Raw genomic sequence first — 24,191 nt, forward strand, 5'->3', positions numbered from 1 at the left:
TCTGGGTGCCGTTGTTGTCTCCCCACTGTGGATGATGCGTTTTGCCATCAGCAGCCAAGGCACCTTGTCATGAGCTAACACAGGGCTGCGGGACGGGCTGGAAGAGGGAAAAATGACTTCTGGGAGTCTCTGAGTTGCCAAAAGCTGTGCTCTGGGTTCCCCCTGCCTCTCCTTTGCGTGGCTCCTTAGTCATCAAGAGAAACAGCCACTGGGATTGCAGCCTGGCAGAACTTCGGGGCCTCTGCAATTAGTAACATTTGCATTGTACTTCCCGGCGGTTCCGAATTTAAGAGAGCAGAAAAAAATCAACTTTACACTTGCACAAATTCGCAGATGACACCAAGTTAGGATGGGGTTGCTAGTACTTGTGGAAAGAGAATTAGTTTAATATTGGCCTGATAAAATAGGAAATGACCTAAAGTAACTGCAAGGCAAGTCAATAAGGAGACAGATAAAGTAATATGCTTAGAAAAGAAAAATTAAGTGAAGAAATCCAAACTGTGAAATGACTGTCACAGAGAAGTCAGTGTATTGATAAATGAACATGAAACTTGGTCACTGAAATAATGGTAAAAACTTCTTCTATTGGTTCTGAAATAAGGAAGTTAGTGTGTATTTTGAGAGAGAACAAAGTTGTCTTAATTCCAAGTTTTGACAAATGTAGTATTTTCTTAAGTTTTAGAATGGTTGCTTTTAAATTAAACCATCCAAATTTTCTTCACTTTAATTGCTTCAAAGTGATTTCATTAGCTTTAGCTATATCAGTTAATTGCTTCAATTTAATGTGTAAAATTATTCCCAGCAAATGGCTCTCATTAGATGTCAGAGCACTATCACCAATTGCCAGCAGAGGGCACGAAACGATCAATTTGTCTTGATGGAAGTTATCGAAGGGCGGTACATACCTCTCTTTATTTTGCAGGTGACCTATTTCACTGGAGTAACAATAGAAATTAGAGGCTATTTTATATTTCAGCATGACTAAGGCATAAAACTAAGCCCCGTGTAATAGCATCTAGATCAATGTACACCTTCCAGTGACAGGAGAAGCTCCCAGAGACCTTCCAGCCAGCTCCTGGGCTTAAATGTTGAAGTTGAGAAACCTAGTAAGGCTGATGGGTAACTAAAATGTAATTGCCTACTGTTGTCTAGAAGGGTGAAGAAAAAAAGAAAAGTCTAGAAAGACTGATTTTTACACAGATCCTCTCCTAAGGATAAAGCAAGCAGCACTGATTGCCTTCTGGTCAAGAACAGAAGCTGAGTTCATGCCCCATTCAGACTCCCACCAGTGCATGTTTCAGATCTGGGATTAGCAGAGTTCTTTGAACTAATGGGGCAGGGAAAGGGGAGAGGGAGTCCTCTAGCAAGACGTTTGAGCAGTTTTTAAAAATAACACAACACAGGTTTAGGATTCCAAATACATTCTTTAACTTTTATTCTTCCCAGCATGTAAGCAGTTGATTAAAAACCTTAGTAGCAAAACCAGACCAAAAATATAAGTCTCACACTTTCAGAAACAAACATGTGCACTTGCAGGTCCGATTTACGTGCAGAACTACAATTCACAGTTCAACAGTGAATATGCAAATGACTAATGAGGAATTTGGGTTGGCAGCGAGAACAAAATGCTGCATGTGTAACCATGGCAAATGTGCAACAAACACTGCGTTGTCTGTTTAGGTGTATGCAATTTTGAGCAAATGGACTAGGCCATGTAGAAAAAGTGAAGTGATACTGCTGATTTTGAAACAAGGTAAGCAGAAGAGAAAAATCCTATTAACAAATAGGACAGCTTAATGAAAGCTGTTTGGCACTTCCCAAATGAGGCTGCTTCAGCAACGTGCAATGTTAACCTTTCTGTACCTGCATTAGATTTTGTAGACTCTTCTCCCTTGTGTGCACACTGCTTTTCCACTAGTGAATTCTGGAGAGTTAGGGACACTTCATGAATTAGGCAAAACAAAAGCTGCTGTTTTCTAAGATCTGAAGCCAAAGTGCCAGCAAGGAGCAGCTGCCAATTACAGAAACCCAACTGCAACTGGCTTTAGCCAAAGAAAAAAATACATTAAAACTACAATTTTAAATGCAGTTCTGTACTGTGTCATACAATGCCCCGCTCCCCCAAACCATGCTATAATCAGTACTGTGGATTGGATACCTCAGTATATATATATAAAAAAAAAAAAACAAAAAACAAAAAACAAAACAAAACAAAAAACCCAAAAAAAGCATAAAATAGAAATCAAGAATTTCTTAACTGACAAAACCACCAGTTTTCAGAGGTGCTTCCTTGTATGTGCAACATCTGCTTTTTGTCAAAGTATGCATCTTCTCCAGATTCATAATGTGCAAATCCCATAAATTATAGATTTATTCCAGTCAGATTCCCTTACTAGTGCTGAAACAAATTCACAGTATAAACTGTCAAGACTTCCCATGCTGTGAATGAATATATATATATATTACAAAAAAAAAATAAAGTGCAATTCAGTCTGTTTTGCAGAGTCATACAATGGCTCTGTAGTTCAGGATATGTTTACAGCAGATTTCATAATAGGAAGAAGACCCCCCCATTAAACAATGTCATCATTTCATGGCAGATGTTTCTGCTTTTCAATAGGCTGTATGAAATTTGTTATGCTGTTAAGTCTGAACAAAAGGTTCTTCATTCAGTCCAGTGTCTGACACTTAATGGGTTTCCATCACTGACTAGTAATATCAAGCACAGTAGATCTGCAGTTTTATACCTAAACATGTAGCACAAGACATGCCTGAAATCAGAAAGTTCATTCTTAGCTTTCCAGCTTCTGTGCAGTCAGACTCTTGATACTTAAATCCTCTTTCTAATGATAAACTCATTGCACTCCTGCCCCAGTCTGCTATAGCAGCTCTTGCTCATCATCTTCAGATCCTGAGGGTCCTTGTCGTACCTCTTCATACCATTTGTTTGTGAGGGTTTTCATCTGTATGCGCCCGTTATGCAAGTCCTAAGGCAAAAGCAAACCAGAACAGTTTGTTACTTAGCTACAACACTACTTGTGTTACAGCAAAAGAGAAAGGCTAGTTTAACACGTTCCTTAGGAAATAATCCATTCCTGGTCTCTAAAGCATGCAAAGCAATTCTGTTTTCTACCAGAAAATATTTATCAAGTGTTCAGTCAGTAATTATTTCCAAGGATGGTATTTTTGATGACAGGTATCTTTACCTGTGTCTTCTAGGCAGTCCTGCTCTGTGGGTTTCAAAAATTCTAATACCGTCTGGATGGCCTGGCTTTGAATCTGACTCTTCTCTGTATGTTCCCAGGGACAGTGGGAAGCTTGTGGCCTGCTTTGGTGATTCATGTACTTATTTTTCTAGCCTTTGGCTGAAATCTGAATGGCAGCCTTTGCTTTTGGCTACCAACTACAAATCAGATGCTTACTCTGGTTTCTTGATTCCTTTTGGTTTTGCAAAAAATGCCTTCAGCTTTTGTGGGAAAGTGCTGAAAACATTCTTTTGAAAAGGAACGTACAAAACAAGAGGAAAAATAGTATGTTTGAGCAGGCTAGGAAGATGGAATGTGCACACTTTACACAAAATTATCAGCTCCACAGCAAAAATGCTTAATTCTATGGCAAATTGGAAAAACAGTGCATTATGTGGCTAAGGAGTCTCAGGTTTCTGAGTCATGGGAGTGAAAATGGCATAGTATTTACACCTCTCAGAGCCACTCAGTGTTAAGTTACATGTTCAATCAGGTGTCATTTTGCATTTACAGCTTCAAAGTCTTGGTCTCCCAGTCAAGAAAGTCTTAAAAGTGAAGGTTGCAATGCTGGTACATATTTCCCACATAAAAAGTGCACTCTGCAGAAAAATCGCAGCTCCAGAATTCACAGGACCATGTACAGTAAGAGGCAGGAACTCTGTGTGATAGCACTTTAAAAACTCTGCATGAGTGGCAGCAGCTTTTCCTAACAACAGTAGTAACTAGTAACTCCTGATACTCCTTGTGGTACTCTGCAAGATTAAAGGCTAGTTCAATAAATCCATACACCTTTTAAAGTTTAATTGTGGTAGCCCTGAGAGATGCTCATTTAATCCAACCTGCAATTTTACAGTCCAGCTTTTCATTACAGCTGCTCTACATATGCACAAGTAATGTATTAGATGGCTCACTGTTCCTAATGTAGAAGTTGCATGGCTACACTATGAGCCTTGAATGGTACAGAGTGAAATGACAACCAACTCTACCACAGTTTCTTTTCTTCAAGAAAACAAGAAAGACTTACTTCTTGTGTGAGTCTTCTGGTGAAGAAAGGATTCAAATACTTGGCATCAAACCACATAAACCCTTTGAGGTCCTGGCGTTTTATGTACTGGGCTTCATATTCTTCCTCTGTGAGCTCTGATAAATGTTCAGATTCTATGGTATTTCCCTAGAAAGATCACAAATATTAGAATAACCTCAGAAACATGGCAGTCATCCCTCCAGCTTGCTTCAGCTCCCTGCTCTGTGCTTCCCCTTCTCACAACCAATTCACATGCTGGAACAATACGGAAATTATCACCCCAGCCTACCAGGGCTTATGGCTGTATGAATCTGTCCAGCTCTTGATTCCCAGAGCCACTTAGCTTCCTTTTTCATGCTGAAATGTAAAAGACCTCAAATGTTCCATATTTTGTATTATTACTTGCTGGGAACAGATTTCTAGTGTGCTGGTTTTCTCTTGTGAGCTGGACAATGATTTTATCCTGCAAGCAATGCTCATATTGTTGCATCACTGGAAATAAGCCCTGTATCAGAACACACCCTATCCCTATGCTCTTCCTATATGCACCTTCCTACGTGGACAGAGTAAGATAATTCCAAAGACTGCAAGCTTTTTGAAACCTCAGGCCAAGAGAAGCTGTTCTTCAGATCCTACAAAACAATACCCTGCATGTGTTGTTCAATGATTTGGTGAAAAACAGGCAAATGCTCTGGGATACTTTATGTACTCCGGCCTTTTGCACATGAGGTTTCAGACTGGCTATTAGTTTTCTTCAGTAGTCTTGCTTAGTGAGAAATTGCTTTAAAATAAAACCCAGTCAGAAGGGTGCTGTTATTACCACCTTCTCATGGCCTTTGCTTTGACTTTTTCAAAATAATTCCCATCTGCCTTTTATGATTAATTCATGACTCACACTGTACTAGCTACTTTCCCTCTGTATATGACTCAATCCTGTATCATCTACTTTATGCTTTTGCAGGGGTTACTTTAATTTGTATGGATCAATTTATAATTAGATTGAGTTCAGAGACTATTTCTCCTCCCTTTCTCTAAGCAGTTATCTTGTGTAAACACTAACCAAGCTCTGTCTGTGGGATATATTAAAATTATATTGCTTGGCTTTTTCCTACCACCTTGGCATTTTCCATTGCTTTCATTTTACCTTTTAGTAAAAAATAATGTACTAGTCTTGGAAAATATAAAAAATTAAGAAAAAAAAAAATCATTGACCTTCTGAATAAAAAACCCAAACAAACCATCTTCTCTGTCTTGCTAAGATTAATGTCCTTCTTGTTCCTCTTGCGTGCTTTGGAGTCCTCAATGTCAATCAGTCTGATGAGGGGCATGGTTCCTCCTCCCAGCAGCAAAATTGTGAACAGTACTATGATGATTGTTGTTGTCCCAATGAGCTGCCGCTTCTCTATTGGTTCCAAGCCCAAATGGAGGCTGAGGGCATAGGGAATTGCACCACGTAAACCTTATCAGAGAGAAGAGTAAATCAACAGCTATATTGGTCCTCAGCATCCTGATAACTCAACAGGAATTCTCCATCTTTAAAAGATTTTTACAATCCTATACCATGTCCATTTATCTATCATTTGGTTACCACCCTAAAATGAATCTGAGCTCTTCAGATACTGTTGTTCAGACTGTGAAGTTGCAAGGCCTAGAAAGAAAATTAGACTCTGCAGAAAAGCTTTAGTGGGGATCACCACTGCATAGTCCTCTAGCACAAAGGGGAAAGAGAACATATTTATTGCACTTGGGTTTGAGAATAGTGCAAATGTTCAGTTGAGTTTTGCTCCACAGATAGAAAATCAGTTCTTCCCAGAGTAGCCCACACAATGAAGAAAATAAAACATTTTTTCCAGTTCTCCATCCTGTGATCTTTAACTTACCACTAAACCACATGATAAACATCATTTTGGGGGTAATTTTATGATCACGGAAAAAGTTGAGCAGGTAGGAAAGTGGGAAAATATTCACTGCTCTACCGAACAGAACAAGTACCTGAAAAACAGAAACAAAAGCAAAAGACCATTTGATGTGTTACTTTCACACAGGCCCCAGTTGCATATGGTTTGTACAGGGCAAGGTGAATATGCTCTTTTCACTCACAAGCCTTGCAAGTAGCTGTGCTGCTAAACTAATGTAAAGAAATCTCTCAGCATAGGTCAATGCAGAATTTAACCTTTTAAACATTTTGCCTGCTTAACTGAAACTAAACCAGTCTTGTCACTGACAGAGACCAGACACTACTTTACTTATAATAAATAAATGAAACCCAAGAGGCATTCCAGGGAGACCAAGAATTACTTTGGGTAAAAGTTTTCCTCAGTTCAGTCAGTTCAGCTCCTTTAATCATTCCCTTGGCGCAGCAGCTAAGAGGCAATAAGATATTTCTATTGTCTCCCCATGGACCAGTTCCTCAGAGAAAAAGGCCAGAAGCCAAATAGCATGTAATCCGGTTCCTCAACACTTCCCTGTATATGGTTATAAAATATACCACACACTGAAGCAAGGTTTTGAGACGGGGGGGGGGGGGAAAAACCCCTATTGATTTAATGGCAGACAATTAACAAATACAGTGAAAACTTTAACTCAGAAAAGCAAAGGTTATCACAATGGCATTGCTTTTAAGTTCTACCACAAACAGACCTTGATAAGGTAAACATCCTAGAATTAGTCAGCAGGATCCTTGAAGGGCTGTGCTGTTTTCCTTTATGAATCACCCCAAAATTATGCAATTTGCATTACACTTTTGAGGGCAATGCTACAGAGAAGGAAGTGTCACACCTTAGATACTTATTAGATAAGGAAGTTGGGTGTAATGCAGCGATAGCAGTTCCCCATGCTGATACCACTATCTGTAAATTATAGAGAACAATTCTTCCCTTGAACCATGGACTAAAACATGCTAGTATACGTTGCTATATGCAACTGGAAATGGATTCACATTTCCCTCTTTTGACTCTGCAAAAGCAAACATACTTTTCATGTCTATATTAAACAATTATAATAGCAACAGAAGTAGGTAACCCCCATGTGAAACATAATTCAAAGTGCCACTACATAAAGCTACACTGAAATACAGAATAAAAGAAAAAGAATTAAAAATGCAGTCAAAGAATGAAGACACATTGGAGAAGGTTTGAGTACGGACTTCCTCTGAAGAAGGTGAGCTCAGAGTGAAGAAGTGATGTCTGGACTAAATTGCTTTATGTAAACAAACTGCAGTGACATATGAGAGAGAAAGACTCAAAAGCTCTAGTCCTGGAGAGATGAAATGGAGCAGAGTTTGATACTAGTTTGCTCTGTAGTTTCTACAAACTGTCTATTCACACAAATCGTTCCTATGAAGCTAAATATATGTAAAAACTCAGGATTGTTTTCTGGTAAAATAACTTCTGGAATAAAGCGGCATGTATAATAATCTCAATATCTTTTGAGATTTCTTTTAATAAATCTAATAGGGTCAAACCAAGCAAGGTTCTTTTCCTTGTTTTTAATAACCTTATACAGAAGGGCTTCAAAATAACAGCAAACTGGAATTCCTTAAAGACGACTGATGTATTTGTACACCAAAGTCCTGAGAACAAGAAGAATAATTTCATGCTCTTAGGGTTAACTTTGTGCAATATATAAAAATATGAAAGTATTTTTGTAAAAACCTACAAAAAATAACAACTATTCTGAAATATTTTAACTGTAAGGTGTTTCCCCCCCTCCCCAATATCAAAAACGCCTCTAAACAAGTATGGAAGAAAGTAAATACCTACTATGCACCAGATGACAAAGGACATTTCAAACTTGTGAGGAAAACTAAAAATTGACAGGCCAAGAAATGCAAAAACACACGTTTCTGAAAAAGAGAAATCACATCTTAAATAAACAATTCTATAAAACCTTTTCTACTCCTATTATAAGTTACTACATACAGTACATAAAATAATATTTCCTGACTTTTGAATGCACCAAATAGGCACAAATGCCATTATGCAAAAGGTCAGATTCTTCCACTCTCGCTGTCAGTGGGCAGCACCTCAGTCTGTGTGTGTAGGCTTTTTTCAGCTGTAAATTACTATTAAGTATGAACAAAGCTAGCAAAACCTTGCTTTAAAGACTGAGGAATTTTTTCCTTGAGGAATACAGAACAAGCTGCAAAACACAAGCTACAGGAGTAACTACTAATGACTTCTGTAGCTTTGAATCAGATTCTATATAAAACTGAAACGCCAAGCACAATCTCATGTATTGCAAGTTGAACACTATTATAAAGTATTCAATTCATTAAATTCTTATAAACGGCAGCAGTTCATGGCTTGCTTTGTAATAAAATACTGCACTGTATGATCTAACAACCTTTGTATATTCTAATAACCTCTAGAAGAGATGTTTGCAAATCTGTAATAGTACCACCACTGCACAATGACTGCAGTAATTCAAACGTATTATTTCCACAGCACCAACCCATTACCATCAGAGAATCGCAGAGTCAAGATGTTTCGTCAGTTCACTGCTTCCTAGCAAGGTAGGTTCCTTATCATAAAGGCAGTTAAAAACAGGACAGTTTTGGACAGACAGTAGCAATACCCGAGTTACTGTAGCATAAGACATTGTTTTGTCATGCTTTGGGTACTGGTTACTTATATTTGCAGGCTCAAGACCTGCTGCAAATGTGTGAAATTGCACAGTATCTTAAATAACACCTTTACAGTGACTTGAATGAATATGTGCTTTTCTAGCATTTGTAATAGATTAAAACCAAACTCTGATGAGCTATGGTGTTCAGGTAATGAGTGGTTAAGTTTAGTCTGCAGCAAGGCCACTCCCTGACCATGTTCCAAATGCATCTTCTTGCAAACAATACAGAACATTCATGTCATCCTCTAAAAAAAACCAGGGATATATTTGTAATACAGAAGCAAGTAGTTTCTTTAAAAGTTTGACTTGTAAAAGGAAATGGAAAGGCTCTGAGCTGCTTCTATCACTTCTTCCCAATTCGTGAAGCCATTGTTTTTGCAAGTAGCTTTGTATATCCAAAACCATTTTAAAAAATACTGCTAAAAATCCATCTCCTAAAACTAAAAATAGACCAGAGGAATACAGGAGTCAGAGATCTATCTCTATTCGGTTATCAATCTTATGGCAAATCTTAGCAGGAGCCTGCAGGATGGGAGAGAGAGAGATTTACTGTATGTTTTATCCAGTATGGCAGAAAAGGTGACTTTTGACTGCCTTCCAGCCTCCACTATTAGGAACTCTTCTCTTAAAGACATGTACCACTGACATACAAATGCCTAGAAGAAAATTCACACCTCTGCTGCTCCCATCAGAATCACCATTTCAGGCAAATAAATTTTTAAACTATTAATATTAGATATGAATAGCAGGTAGCACCTACCACACATAAAAGCAACAGTTCTCAGCGTCTGCTGCATTAAAATCTGTGTAACTGGGGACAAGTTATGGTGTGTATAGTGAGACATCACGATGCCAGAGAAGAGGATTGCCATGATACCTGTAGATAAAAACATGGCAGTCAACAGAAGAAGAATAGCTTGCGCTCTGCAAATATTTGTTTATAATCCTTACTAATGCAAAAGCTTATGAAACAATAAGTGGGGTTTCTATCACCATTGTTACTCATACTGGTCTCATTCCACTGATCATATTAAATAGTAGGAGGTCCAGTACAGGTCACTTGCAAGCTAGAATAAATACCTGTTATGTCAGGTTTTCCCATAAAAGTGAGGGAAATAAAAAGCCAATTCTTGAGTGTTTTTCCTGCTTTTTCACTCTCCTAATAGGTAGAGAGGTGAGATCAAAAGAAGAATAAAAACAATTTGAGAACAGCAGGGCTAGAGAACTGTATGATTCAGTTCTCCCAGGAAGTGTCATTCTTTCCCACCTGCTGATCAGCCAGGCCCAATCACTCCACCAGAATTAGAATGAGACCAACAGGGCATGGATGTGAATCCACTCCAGTATGGTGTACCACATCTAATACCATAAAAAATTAAAAACAAATAGCACATATGGGTGTACCGCCAATTTTCTATCAATCTGAGAATCAGAAAAGCTATTGAGACTTGAGAATTCAGGGCAAAAAATTACCTTTGTAGGAATCATAGAATCATTTATGTTGGAAAAGACCTTTAAGATCATTGAGTCCAACCATAAGGAAGGTACAGCCTGATACGTAGGGGCTGCAAGGAATGCTACTGTGCAAAATGTCCCTTGCCTCCAGCAGAAAGGGTCACTAAACCATCTGCTCTAAATTACTACAGAGATTAATCTCAGCTATCAACTATAGGAAAAAGCCATCAAATTTTCCATTATAGAGTTCAGCTGCCCTAATGACATGCACAGCTTGGACAGCAACTGATATCACAGGCCTGAAAAGCCACCTCAGATTTCAATGTATTTCACAAATCTTTGATTTGTGTTAGGGATTTTTTCCATCTACCTTGCTTCCCAGCTCTTGGTTATTTATGGGAAGAATCTGAATTTCAACCTATTTTGCTAACTGCTCAAGACATATCACAGACACTGTCAGTTGTTCACTGTTACTAAGGAGCTGGGTACCTTAAAGGAAGTTTTAAGCATTTCCACAGCTGCTACATAGACTTACACCTGCAAAGGCTGTTATTTGAAATGATGGTTAGGATTGTGGAAAGATTTAGCAGTCCACGTGAAGAACTACAGCACTCCTTGTGAGGAAATAACTGACCAAAATTGACAATATAACCCAGAAGAAATCAATTGCAATGCAGATCTCGAGAGGACAGGATGACATGCAGGAGTATGCCTGCTTTGCCCAAAACAAGGGAAGTTTAAAAGACTAGACTAAAAGACTAGACTCCTAGCTACGTGCCCAGGAGTGGCCCTGATGAACACAACTGGAAGGATTAGAATAGCTGAGGTACAGTCAAAAGAATCCTTTGTTTGAACACAGAGGTGACCTTTGAATAAGGCCATTCAAAGTTTATATTTCTTGAGAAGTTGTTCTTGAAGGCACTTGAACAAATTAGAGAGGTTGTCTTTGCAAATAAAATGACAAAGAACCTCTATCACCCTGAGAGTAACTAAGTAGCAATTTTACTCTAAATTCTTTTTCACTGTATACCAACACACAGATGTGTTGGTTATATAATGCTATGGCACTGTAATTCTGTAATATTTTATTATAATTTTATATTAGTATGAAATGTACATTAGAAATAGAAAAGGCCACGTGCTGAGACCCTCCAGAATAATCTTCTCACAAGGCAAAACTTGTTTTTGCAGCAATACAAATATTTTAACATTATCAAACTGCTTGCTCAGGTTTCATGTAATTTCATTCCCCTACATATGTGTTGCCCTATACACACATACAGAGTAGTTCTGGATGCAAGTGGGCAGAATGGAATGTTTGCATTAGGATTATACATCTTGATTGTGTAACTACCATGATTATAGGCCACATCTTCATATGTATAAAAAAATACAACTCCACTGACATCAGTGAAGGTATGCTGATATACACTGCTACAGATCCATTCAAAAATACTCACATTAGCTTACATGCACATTTTCAAAAAGTCTGATTTCATACCTGCAACTCACTTACAAGAAATCTAGTCCTGCTTGTAACAGGACTTGTAACAAACTTCTAACATTCTTGTATCGTCCAAGCTGTAGAGCAAATATATCTTTCAGTGCACTCAAAACTTATTTAAAAAAAAAAACCAACAACCCAAGAAAACAGAAAAAAGAAAAAAAGGGACTAAGCAGATTCCCTAGCTATTTGAATTATACTAACTGTTGCATCCCTCCCACTTTCCTTTGAGAAATGAGACAGGAAGCTGATTGCCTTGAATACCCATTTAAATCAGCAAAGCTCAGAGACATTGGGCATCCAGCAGAACTTGACCCTGTCTTTGGACTTGATTCTACAGAATTATGGAAGAAGTTCACCTGTCAGCCTCTTCTCGTGGCCTTCAGCAAAACTTCTACCAAGTATTCAGAGATATATACAACACTCAGTGGTCTCCGCTGATTTCCCCAAAGGCGCTGAAGGACAGGCAGAAAAACGGCTACAGGGTAGTAGGCTGGACATTATCTAAGTTAGCTGATGTGGCTGAGATCGACAGTGTGCAGCTGAAATTTTAATTCTGTGTTAGGCAGAGGTAACTGGGGAGAATACTAGTATTTACGTTGGCTAACTACTGTCTATGAAAACTGCAGTTACCTCTTCTATACTTTTGTAACATAAAGTAGAGAATAAGTGTTCCTTTAAAGTAAGTCAAAGTTAGAAGTAAGAGCACAGGTTAAAGGAAAAAACACATAAAAAAACCAGGGGCCCTCTTAGACACACATAATACCTACTTCCTAAATTTATCAAAGAAACTTGCACATACTCATTTTGCTACTCACCTGAGAGTGAGATACCTTCTGCAAGTCCATAAGGAAGGTAAGCGAAGATAATCATCATCCCAAACTCTAGGGAGGGTGTCTTCCTTAAATCAATGTGCTTTAGCACGTACACATGAAAATGTTATGGAAAAAGTAAATAAAAAAATTTCAAAGAAAAATTTAAAGCTGTGTCATTCCATTACAAAACAATGATTATGCTTAATGTACTTATCTACTGAATAGCTAATAAAGTCTACACATTGGCCTTCGACTCAAGTATGGAAAGATTAATAATTTCTTATAAGGAGTGTTTCTTACAGAAGCTACTGCTGGTAGAAGTCTATCAGAATGGACAGACCAAGAGACAGAAAACATCTGCTACTGAGGTACCTATGTAACACTGAAAACAACAAGCTAAATTGTTTGTTTGGATCTAGAAGGGCCATTTCCCTACACGTTCAGTCTTTGAAATCTCTGCTCTAAAACTACTGCAGAAAATCCACAGAGAATCATTAAATAGTAAAGGCTTTTCTAAAAATAGGGGAGAGCTATGAAACAGAAAATTAAAAGTAAAATAGCTCTCATTTATGTTTTAACAAAAATAATGTCCTTTTGATACTCAAGATACTTAAAACTTACTTTACATTTGTAGTCATAAACATGGACATTTGTCAAGGGCCGCAAGTTCTGCTTTGCATCTCATGCACAGTTCTGCAGCACAGCTGCCAAGTACAAGTAGATTTTGCTTCAGACATTGTTATTTGCCACACTAAGCATGCAAGCAATATCCTCTGTTCAGTCACTAGCCTTCTAGTTCCTTTCAAATGGATATGACAGATCTGCAGTAACATTAACAGTGAGGAATATTCCCTTAATCACATCTTTGCCTTAATGCTTAAAATACTCCACCTACCATCTCTGTTAAAATTCAGAGGATTAGATGCCTGTGACATGGAAGTTCACATTCCTCCTGGGTCATGAACCAGCAACAACCTTCAACTATATTTATCTGCTGGCAACTAGTACGAGATGTCGGTTGCTGCATTGAAATTTTGCATGCTTAGGGTAAATCCAATACTTGGAGGCACAAATAACTGTAATAAGGCAAATAAGCTGCTTTTCGCTTTGTCTTAGTATCATTTAGGTATCAGTGAAAGAAGTGTTGAACATCTGCATTCCTCTTTTGTTGTAATGTATGGAATAATTTAAAAGTTCATGGAATCAGGCTAATGAACCAAGAGAAGAAATATTTCTATATTTAATCAAACACACTGTTCTTGTTATTTACAAAGAAAGTGCTTAACAGGATGGCCCAGATGACATGAATAACTGTTCTACAAGCCTAGCACAAAAGATTACCTACAGTGAAGTCAGTGTTAACATTAAACAAGCTCTGAAAAGTAACAAAGGTGTCTGACTTAGAACAAACACCCTTCCTTATCTCAGCAGAGAAGCTTCTGGGTTGTTTAGCAACCAATTCATGGAAGTGGAAGAGGCAAAATATAACACAACGTAAATCCAAACAGAACAGTATCTGTATTCAGCTGCCTGAATATGATACATAGGGACAAATGAGCTGGTTTGACTCAAAAGCCCTCAGGAAAAGCAGCTTTTTTTTTTTTCTTTTTAATTAACCATTTTATGTATGTAAAAAAGGAGCCATATGCTTGTAAAAATGGATCAGTATTGAAATGGAATTAATATTTTGAATTTACAAAACAATTACCATATTTTTGTAACGCTCCAATGCACATAAGCTACTGTACAACAGTTCAGACCTTAATTATATACATTAAAATTTGATGCAAGTTTAACACACACCCATGCACACTAACATAAAAACAACATGAGCATGAGAATATCCTCAGCTAACAAAATAATGTCTAATAAGAAATATCCCCTAAGAAATGCTGGAGAAGATGGGAAAGAAAAATAGTATTGGAATGTTGAAGTTCACCAATTTATACATGTGTATCACCAAAATTAAAAAAGGATATTAATGCAGAAATAAGACCAGTAAGTGTGCCAAGTGCTGCAGAGCCAAAGAACATCTTAAGAAAGTATCCCAGAGCCTGTAGAAAGGTTTGCCATCCACTTACATCTGACATATTTTCTCTTGTCAAACCTTCTGCTGTGCTAGATATAATTAAAAAATAAATAAAAAGAAACGGTTATAAATTCTAAGCCTGGATCCAAAAATACCAAACATCTTTTGAGAACAACAACAAAAAAGACTTCCATTTCTTTGTTGCTACGTCTCTTAAAAGGCTTTTACTGTGATGTATATAACAAGAGGAATGTCAAAAGATGTTAAATCAAGTCTTAGTGTAATCCCCAAAGGGAAACCCAATTCTGCTAAAAATCTGGAAATCCAGCACTGCTCTTCTGAAGAATCCCCAGAATGGCGTAAACAGGCTATGATAATGCCCAGTATTACAAAACAATTTTCAAACTCTGAAAAGGAAAAGGAAACCCATTTTGCAGTGATAAAAACTCAGGGCATGAAGAAGAAAAGAGATGGATCATGTGATCCTCAAAGAAGAACAAATGAACAGAAGACCTCTCATCAAATATTTAGGTGTGGATTAGAGACAAGGTGGCCACTGAAGAAAAACAAAGAAGCTCTTATGGGGAAAGGGGAGAAATCTCTTTGAATTTCAGGAATGTATTTCATAGAATTCCACGCAAAGACGACATGGATTCTAACTAGTGTTCCTTTTGACTGCTGTTAGCTTTCATGGTCTTCCATAAAAGAACCACGGCTGTATTAAAAGCAATTAGTTCACTGAAAAATGACTCTTAACTTCACTACCTTCTTACTATATCTAGTCCTTCTATACATTCATAGTCACATCTATTGACTTCAGCAATAACATGAAGGTATATCTAAATTTTTTTCACTCTTTCAGCCCCAAAGAATTATCATGGGCAAAGGATAAGGATATTGGATGTTCTTCTTCCCTGTGATAGACCCAACATAAATGTAAAACTATTGCATGGACGTTGATGTATGCCCCCACCCTGCCAACTGAAGTGTGCCTCTGGGAATAAGCTAATGATACAGGAGACACAGCTGCATATTTGGCAAGGCAAATATTTTGTGCAAGCCTGAAAGGACACGTGTTGGTTTTCTGTTGTCAGGACCCTCAGATGGAAAGAGAGCTGGTAAATGTATGGACTTAGAAAGCAATTAATTATCTGCAGTCAATGAGATAAGGCACTGTATTGGGTCTGGCTGAGATGGAGTTAATAGTCCCCATAGCAGCCCTCATAGAACTGTGCTCTGCATTAGTAGCTAGAAAGGTGTTCATAACACACCAGTGTTTTGGCTACTGCTGAGCAGCGCTGGCAGAGCATCAAGGCTGTCTCCCCAACATTTTTGCCCCCTCCCTCAATGGCAGGCTGGGGCAGGGCAAGATCTTGGGAGGGGACATAACCAGGACAGCTGACCTAAACTAACCAAACAGATATTCCATACCATATGACGTCAGCTCAGATATAAAAGCTAAGTAAAGGGAGACGGAAGGGAAGGCATTTTTGTCTTCCGGAGCAACCACCACGCGTACTGAAGCCCTGCTTCCCAGGAAGTGGCCAGACATCGCCTGCTGATGGGAAGTAGAGAATAATATAATTTGTCTTTTCTTTGCTTTCGCGCGCGACCTTTGCTTTCACTTTATTAAACTGTCCTTATCTTGACCCACGAGCCTTTTGTTATATTTTCTCCCCCCTGTCCAGCTAAGAAGGGGGAGTGATAGAGCGGCTTTGGTGGGCACCTGGCACCCAGCCAGGGTCAACCCACCACAGGCACTAAGATAGTGGTACTAAGACATCCATTTACTGTCTTCTGCCTATGCAGTTTATGTTATGGATTGCTTTTAACAAAGACAGATCATACAAAATTCAGCTTTACACCAGAAATACATGATTTGTTCCAAATGGAGATGGAAGAATTACTATATATCTGAATTAACTAATTAACAGAAAATAATGTGGTTGCTGTTTCCATAAACATGTGTAGTTCAAATGCACTTACTTGGTCAAGACAATAGAGACTGCATCATTGAGAATGCTTTCTCCAAAAACCAACATGTTAAGTACGGGATCCACATTGAGGGCATTGAAAATGGCAATAGTAGCCACAGGGTCAACTGCAGATATTAAAGAGCCGAATGCAAAACTGGGAGAACACAAAACAAAAAAGAAAACTAGATGAAAGAAAAATAAGTACCTAGTAAACGTACATGAACTATTAGTAACAAAGATGTTACGTGTTACAGTTTCTACATAGTGAAAAGTTATGCGCTCTTCACATTCATAAGAACTTGACAAAAGAGAAGTTTTTGTTTTTCATTTACTGATATACCAAAGAGAAAAGTTGTCCAGCTGGAAGAGATGTTGGAGAAATACCTATCTCCTAGCTCTCAACAACAGTGTCAATGTCTTACTCCAGCTAAATAAGAAAAAATCAGAGGAATGGGAAATGAAACAATTTTACAGACACAGCCCAAACCATGTATCATGCATGCATAGTGTTACCTGTTCAGGAGTACTAGAGAGGAACATTTAAAGGGAACTGCTAAAACTAGACAATAGAGAGGTAATGGGACTGCTCAGCTGTGTAAAGTCAAACACTGGAACCAAGTAAGGAAGATTTTTGCTGTTCATGCATGGTTTACTTGTTGTTTCCTGCTTGCCACCCAATTTATTTATGGATTTTAACAGAAAACTGCTGCATTGGCTATACAATAAACAAACAAACAAAAATCCCCAAATAAACCAGGAACGAAGTTTATTTAATGGTAGGGCAGTGTACTCCTAAAAAACTGGTTAGATCCCTTGCCAAGCTCTTAAAATATCTACATTATTGATGCTGGAAAACTCATTCTGTCTTTTAAGAGAAGATTTGGACAAGTAAGTTATGCCCTTATCATATATATTAATAATACAAACTAATCAAAGTTTACAGATTTTAACTTTAAAGCTTGGTTAAAAAACCCAGTATCTTTCCTATCTAGAAAAATCACTGAGCACAGAACACTATTTGGAAATAAGGGTGTAATACATAGGGTTTAGAAGTGTTCAATCTGTTTATTAGTTTCATACACCATGTTGAATCTAAGCAATCTAAACAATAACCAGAAGTGCTGGCCAACTACAGTGCATATCCCATATACAGTTATCTTGAAGAATGCTTCATTTCATATACTACACCATTTCCCCAAGAGCTTACCTGTCTGTCATGTTGAGTTTATAAATTACATCAGCCTGAAAGAATAGGTAAAACATAAAAAAAATCACAATCAACTGTGGTTTTCTGCTGTTTTTAAAAATGAAACTATTCATCAAATCCTAAGTTCGTTATAATGAAAAAAATCACAGTAGTGATGTTACCCAATCTACACTGCCCTCCAACAGTGATCTAGTGCTACAATTCTGGTCACTCAACATCAGGGAAGACCAGGTGAAACTGCAACATGTACAGGTGAGTAGAGTAACTAAGGCATTCAAAGGAATGGAAATCTGAGAGGCAAAGAGGAAAGCATGGATTATTTGGCCTTCTAGAAAGAAGTCTGAGAGAAAATATAATTATCTATGTCTATATCTAATCAATGGGGGAACACCAAAGCAGAGAAGCTAAAAAAAATTATTGACAGAAGAACAAGTAAGTTTAATACTGGAAATTAGAAGATGGCTCTAGAGAATACAGGTTTTGGAACGGCCTTCTGATAGGAAGATTGAGTAAGTAAAAAAAAAAAGTAAAACTCAACTCAAGTCTTAATTGCTTTTAACATGGAGCATGCTCTATCTATGGAAGGGGTTATATAACATTGCCCTTGTGACAGCAGAGAACTGGACTTTGTGATCCAGGAATTAATTTTCACTACATTTGTCTGCTCTTAAAAAATGGACTTTCAAAGAGCAAGCCGCATAAACTTAAGTGCTTCAAAGCAGTTATTCTTACCTGGCCCAGGAAATAAATTCCTCCACCTACAATGAAAGCTGATATTGCAGTGCCAAATACTGAAAACAGAGTGATGGAACCGATGTTCTGAAAAAAATTACCCTGGAACACAATAATAAAGTAAGTAAATTAGTGAAAATGATCTCAGGGAAAACTCATGTTTGGGTTTGCATCTAAATTAGATTCTGATACACAACTGGGTTTCTGATAAGAAAGCTTCATTAGTTTGGTTCCAGGTGCCCCAGGACATACATACATCCATACTATCTGCCTAAAGAGCCTGTTCTCTTGAAGACAACAGCCAATCTCTCTGATACCCAGGACAGGATGTCAGTCTGGTACCCTAACAAACCAATCCTCAGATGAACAGCTGGATATTCATCAGCACTTTGACACACTCCTCACCTGACAGAACTGCAGATTAATCCATCTATTGTAGACAGGGCATGTGAAAAAGGCTTGTAAACTTCCCAGTTGCTAGTCCATTTCTTAGGTTGTGATTTTGTATGTAAACATCTTGTTGGTACCAATTCATGATATTACGATCACACGCTGCTCCCTCCTTCCCCTGCAGCACAGCTCAAGTAGAAAGGCAGCACACAGGGAGGACCAGAACCACTTCAGCCAGGACTAGTGCTATTAGAAATATGTCCATGGAAACACAGGCTCCCAGGCAAAGGGTGAAAACCCTTCTAAACATTTTCCTCTCCTTTAGCTATGAAGTGACCCCACCTTTTCCACTTCTGATCCTACTCCTTTCCATTTTGCCTTGTTCACATCAGCCCTTGCACAGCTCTGATGAGGTAAGAAACCTCTCAAACCAAGGAAAACAACTTCTGCGCAGTACCTAACACCCTGCCAACATTCAGTTAACAGTAACAAGCTACACTCCCTGCATTCTGGGTTGGAGAGGTTTGAATTTTGCATTCCCAATTCCCTGATGATTAACATGATGGAATTTAATGCTATTATTCTAAACTTAATGAAGATAACTAAAAGCAGAATGTGTTCCAAACAAAACCCCAACATGTAAAATGAGTGTCTGGCAGGGGCTAACCTTGTGCAATGAATATCCAGATTCAAATATAATAGGTGGAAGCAAAAGCAGAAAAAACATATTTGGACGAAACATTTCTTCTTCCTGCAAAACAAAAATGAAGTATAGTTTCAAGGATACCATAATTATTGAAATAACATCAAATCTTCCAAAAGGGAAATCATTAGAAAAAAAGTTGAAAAATGAAAATGGCATTAATCTTTCTCTCTTCTTATCACAAAATAAAAGACTGAGGAATAGTAAAATACTCCAGGGCTGCTACTTCTATGGGTTTTTTTTAATCCAGTGATAGAAATCTAGGCATTACTTATTTTAAATTACTGTCTCCAAATAAGCTGCACAGAAAACAGGTTATTTATGGCAAAGGAAAAGTGTTTCTGTTTACACAAAAAGTATTCCCATTTTATCGTACAGTCTCAAAATCTGTAAGGACTGTCAAGGAACGGTGACTTCTTGGCCACTGGTTTGAATATAATCTAGGTCAACTGTGACAAGTACGGTTTCACTAGAAAACTCATCACTTGACAAGACGAAATCAGATCATCATCTTAGTACACTTGCAAATGAACAGGCTCAATATATATACCACTGTTAAGAGTCTGAGGCTTGATTCTTCTTGGTAAATGTAACTTATGCCTGTAATTTAATGGCACTATTCTGATGGTTCCTTTCTACCATCGGAGTGATATAAATGAAATCTACTGTGAAGTAAGATGTTATGTTTTGGTGACCTTACTCTTTGTCGCCTATCTCATCACTTGGCTAACACTGCTTTATGGAGTTGTACCGCCAAACAGGCACCCTGGTTTTTTTCTGCTGGCTGACTAAGCCCAGAAGACAAATTAATCATGGCTGAATCTGCCTCTCTCTCTTTACCCACCAGGCTCCCTCCTGGTCCCCACAGTTCTGAATACAGCAGAACTTGTCACCTTTGTAAGTAACAATTAATTTGTTTAAATCCAGGTTAAACAGCTGATTGACTGTTCTGTTAAAACACCAGCTTTCAAAAAAGAAGTACTCATCTCTTTAAAGTCTCATTCCTGTCTGTACCAGCGATAATCATCTTAAAGGATTTGAGGGACTTAGAAAATAAAACTCATCCTTTATACTGAAATGCTCCAGTCCGTTATTCTGCATGCACAATTCCATGCATCGATGGTTAACACTACCTAGTTTCTGTCAATACAGTAACTTCGCTAGAACAAAAAACCCACATACCTGATTAATTACACTGTTTAAAAGCCCCTGAAAGCAGAGCTGGAGAAGGAGGTGAGAAATAATGAAAAGGAAGGACTGCATTTGTGCTGCATTGAAGCAGAGACCAGGAAAGCAAAACATGACAGCTGTAATTATCAGCCATGCTAGCCAGCAAGAATCACCAGCTAGTACAAGGTCCACTGAAGACTTAGTAAGGCATGATTGCAAGAAATTGCATTACAAAATTCTTAAGGCAGGGATATGAACCAAGATTTGCTTTGTACACAGATACAGCCTGCAGTTAAATACTCTATTTTTTTTTCCATATCAGATAAACAAAAATCCTCTAGTAAATTTAAAAACATTTAAAACCATTTTATAAAGTACATAATAATTATTGATTAGAACATTTCACATCTGAAATTATGACAGTCTATGTTAAAACCTAAGCTTTAATACAGTGAAAGTAACTTAAATAAGCAAACAATAATATGGTATCTGTGACCCTTTACCTCAGCTGATAACGTGAGCAACTGGACACATCACCCCCAGTGCGTCCCAAGATTTGACCAATACTTACCAGAAATAAACTACATAATTCACTAACTATGATCAATATTTCCTGTGTTTATAGAATCAGTGCTCAAATCAGAGCATACTTTAAGCTTTCTTTTTTCTTCCTACAGACATGATCTTCTTCAGATTATTTTATTTAACCAGTAAGAAGCTATATTAAAATACTGATTTTGTGGCTGTTTAACTGACTTTCAATTTAAAGTCAAATCCAGCTGACAAATCAGGAGTGAAAAAACACTAACTTGTGCACCACCCACTGTTTCCGATAAGTAAATATGTAAAAATGAAATATCACAACATGACTCTTGAACTATGTAATTGCTTAAATGAATGTACACAGAATTAGTGTAGTTAGTTGACAAAATAGTATAACATGTAATTAAAAAGCTACATCTGATTGAAAATCTATGCGTTTTAATGTATTTCAACTAAGGAGAAAAAAAAAAATTCTTCCTTTAGTGAAATAACTGCCAAGAAATATTACAGTGTAATCTAGGATTAAAATCCACTACTCAGACCAAGATATATAAATCCTGTTTAAAACTGGCAATTCAAATCACTGTGATTTCAATCAGTTCACTGATCTAATCCTAATAAACTGTTTGATCCTATGAAACAAAATCACAATTTAAATACTGCAAGATTTTAAATTAAAGCAGCAATAGTGAAGAGTTCATTGCTTTGATAATGTAGATAAACTGTAGGAGGCAAAATCCTTGCTTCACTGTAGACTTCACCCCTTGGAGACACTTCTGCCAGGATTCTCCCTCCCTCGGCAAGCCTCTGTAACTCCACACATGCACAGGTAAGACCTCATAGCATCACACACTAATTCAGGTTGGAGGGGACCTCTGGAGCTGTCTGATTCAAGCCCCTGCTTAAAGCAGGGCCAACTCAGAGCAACTTCAGCTGCTCAAGGCTTTATTCAGCCAAGTTTTGAATATCTTTGTGGATGGAGATTCCCACAATCTCTCTGGTCACATGTTCCTGTGTTCGGCTGGCATCACTGTTAACATTTTCTTCCTAGTACCTCAGTCTGTAAAGCACTGGGCACCAGGACAAGGACAACCTTCTGCACAGAAGCCTTGCCTGTATTTTCTGCTGGAAATAAAGCTCAAATCATGTTTCCATTGTCTCAGCCAGCATGAAAAATGCTGCTGCTTCAGGCACACCGGTTTCAGTAGTCTTTCCACAAGAAGCAATGGAGTACCCAAGAAATGTGCCATGCTGAATGGATTACTTTGTGAACTGTCTATTCTTAGCACCACAATTTGTTACAGTTTTAAGTATAACTAAATAAAATAAGTAAATAACATGACTTTTAGCACAGCTATTCTGAAGAAGTGCTCCTTTTTACCTCTGTGAAATCTATGCTAACATCTTCAGATAAAACATGTGACTTTACAACCTATCAAAACACTTTTTTTTTTTTTTATGAAAACACCTACAAAATTAACTCCAAAAGGAGGAAGAGGATGAAATACAGTCAAAAAGTATGCAAGACAAATAACTGAATTGCTATTTTTTTTACTGTAACTGATCCCAAAGATGTCCAGTACCACCTTCTACCATGTATCTAATAGGAATAGATTTGGTACCATAAAAAGGATTACTCAGGGGAAAAAATATCGTGTAGAAAATATCCAGCAGGATCAGGACCTCAAATTGGTTTTATTAGTATCAACCCTCCCCCCCAACTTTGGCATCAAGTATAATGTACATAAGTTTTTGGAAATTACATCTAAATAAACTAGTATTACAAACAGTCTTATTTTAAACACTTAAGGATTGTTCTACAATTAAAAATTGCTTCAAATATACCTTCCAGTTGGCCAGCTTTTGAGCCTCTATGATTTTTATAAAAGCTCCCATAAGGATACCTAGGAAAGAATGAGATAACATTCTGAAATATTCACAAAAAGCATCACTGTTTCCATTAACTGTTTATTGACTCTCAGTCAACAAAGTTTTAAAAGTGAAAACAAGGCAAAACATAAAGCAGGAAGTCTTTCATTCCCAAATCACAAAAACACAAAGTGGTTTTGGGTCCAACAGATGATGGTTTCCAATATGTTACATAATTACATAGCTTCCCTGCACAAAAGATTGTCACTTGGGATATCCAAATACCGAACACGCATATTGAGAGTGCTGTCTTCATTGGTTCATAAAGGTAACAGGTTTAACTACTCAAAAACGCTTCTCATCTAAGCTGCATTCAAATAAAATTCCACCTTTCTTGCTAAAGAATCAGAAAGTTATGAGTTAGAGATCTGTGTGATAGCATGAAACCTTCACGTCACTTCAATGCTATTTGCAATGTTAACACAGCTTAAGTGAAATCAGTCTTCTCCGCAGAAGTGAATTTTGTCTCAATGAAATCATAGCACTTACTGGCAATGAAGTAGGCAACAAATTCTGATCAGGGTGGAGACACTGTCAGAACTATTTCCCAAATGAATTACACATCTTTTAAGTCATGTAGAAATACTAATTTGAGTATAAAAGAATCTTATCAAGGTTGCTGCAAAATCAATGATTAAAGGTTTTTGTGCTCTTTTCTCCTGTACATCTCCAAACAGATAAGACAGAAAACTCCAAACTAATAAGGTTTCTTCTGGAAGTCATGAAGATAATTCATGAACTGTCATTAATTGCTTTCAAGGAGTTATAAGGAATTTGTCTTTAGTCATAGATTCCAGATCTGTGTTTCTGCATAGTTGTGTTTTATTATTTACAGAATGGAGA

General features: G+C 37.6%; 1 protein-coding gene across 4 annotated transcripts in view; it reads right to left on the reverse strand.

Moving 5' to 3' along the window:
- Positions 1-1,404: 1,404 nt before the first annotated feature.
- Positions 1,405-24,191, reverse strand: part of SLC9A8 (solute carrier family 9 member A8) — a 32,575-nt gene continuing 9,788 nt past the window's right edge. For 2 of the 4 annotated variants that reach the window (XM_030009776.1, XM_041122160.1), the window contains 13 exons: positions 23,265-23,323; positions 19,671-19,754; positions 18,614-18,715; positions 17,882-17,916; positions 16,685-16,828; positions 14,649-14,787; positions 12,673-12,784; positions 9,656-9,772; positions 8,031-8,113; positions 6,150-6,261; positions 5,508-5,728; positions 4,270-4,416; positions 1,405-2,987 (listed from right to left, as the gene is read on the reverse strand). In XM_030009776.1, the coding sequence (XP_029865636.1) occupies positions 2,880-2,987; positions 4,270-4,416; positions 5,508-5,728; positions 6,150-6,261; positions 8,031-8,113; positions 9,656-9,772; positions 12,673-12,784; positions 14,649-14,787; positions 16,685-16,828; positions 17,882-17,916; positions 18,614-18,715; positions 19,671-19,754; positions 23,265-23,323 (1,463 nt within the window). In that variant the 3' untranslated portion in view covers positions 1,405-2,879. The remainder of the gene's footprint in view (positions 2,988-4,269; positions 4,417-5,507; positions 5,729-6,149; positions 6,262-8,030; positions 8,114-9,655; positions 9,773-12,672; positions 12,785-14,648; positions 14,788-16,684; positions 16,829-17,881; positions 17,917-18,613; positions 18,716-19,670; positions 19,755-23,264; positions 23,324-24,191) is intronic. The other 2 variants (XM_030009777.1, XM_041122161.1) reach the window with 2 other exon arrangements.

Source organism: Aquila chrysaetos, chromosome 3, assembly GCF_900496995.4.
Source record: "Aquila chrysaetos chrysaetos chromosome 3, bAquChr1.4, whole genome shotgun sequence".
In the NCBI taxonomy this organism is placed as follows: domain Eukaryota; kingdom Metazoa; phylum Chordata; class Aves; order Accipitriformes; family Accipitridae; genus Aquila; species Aquila chrysaetos.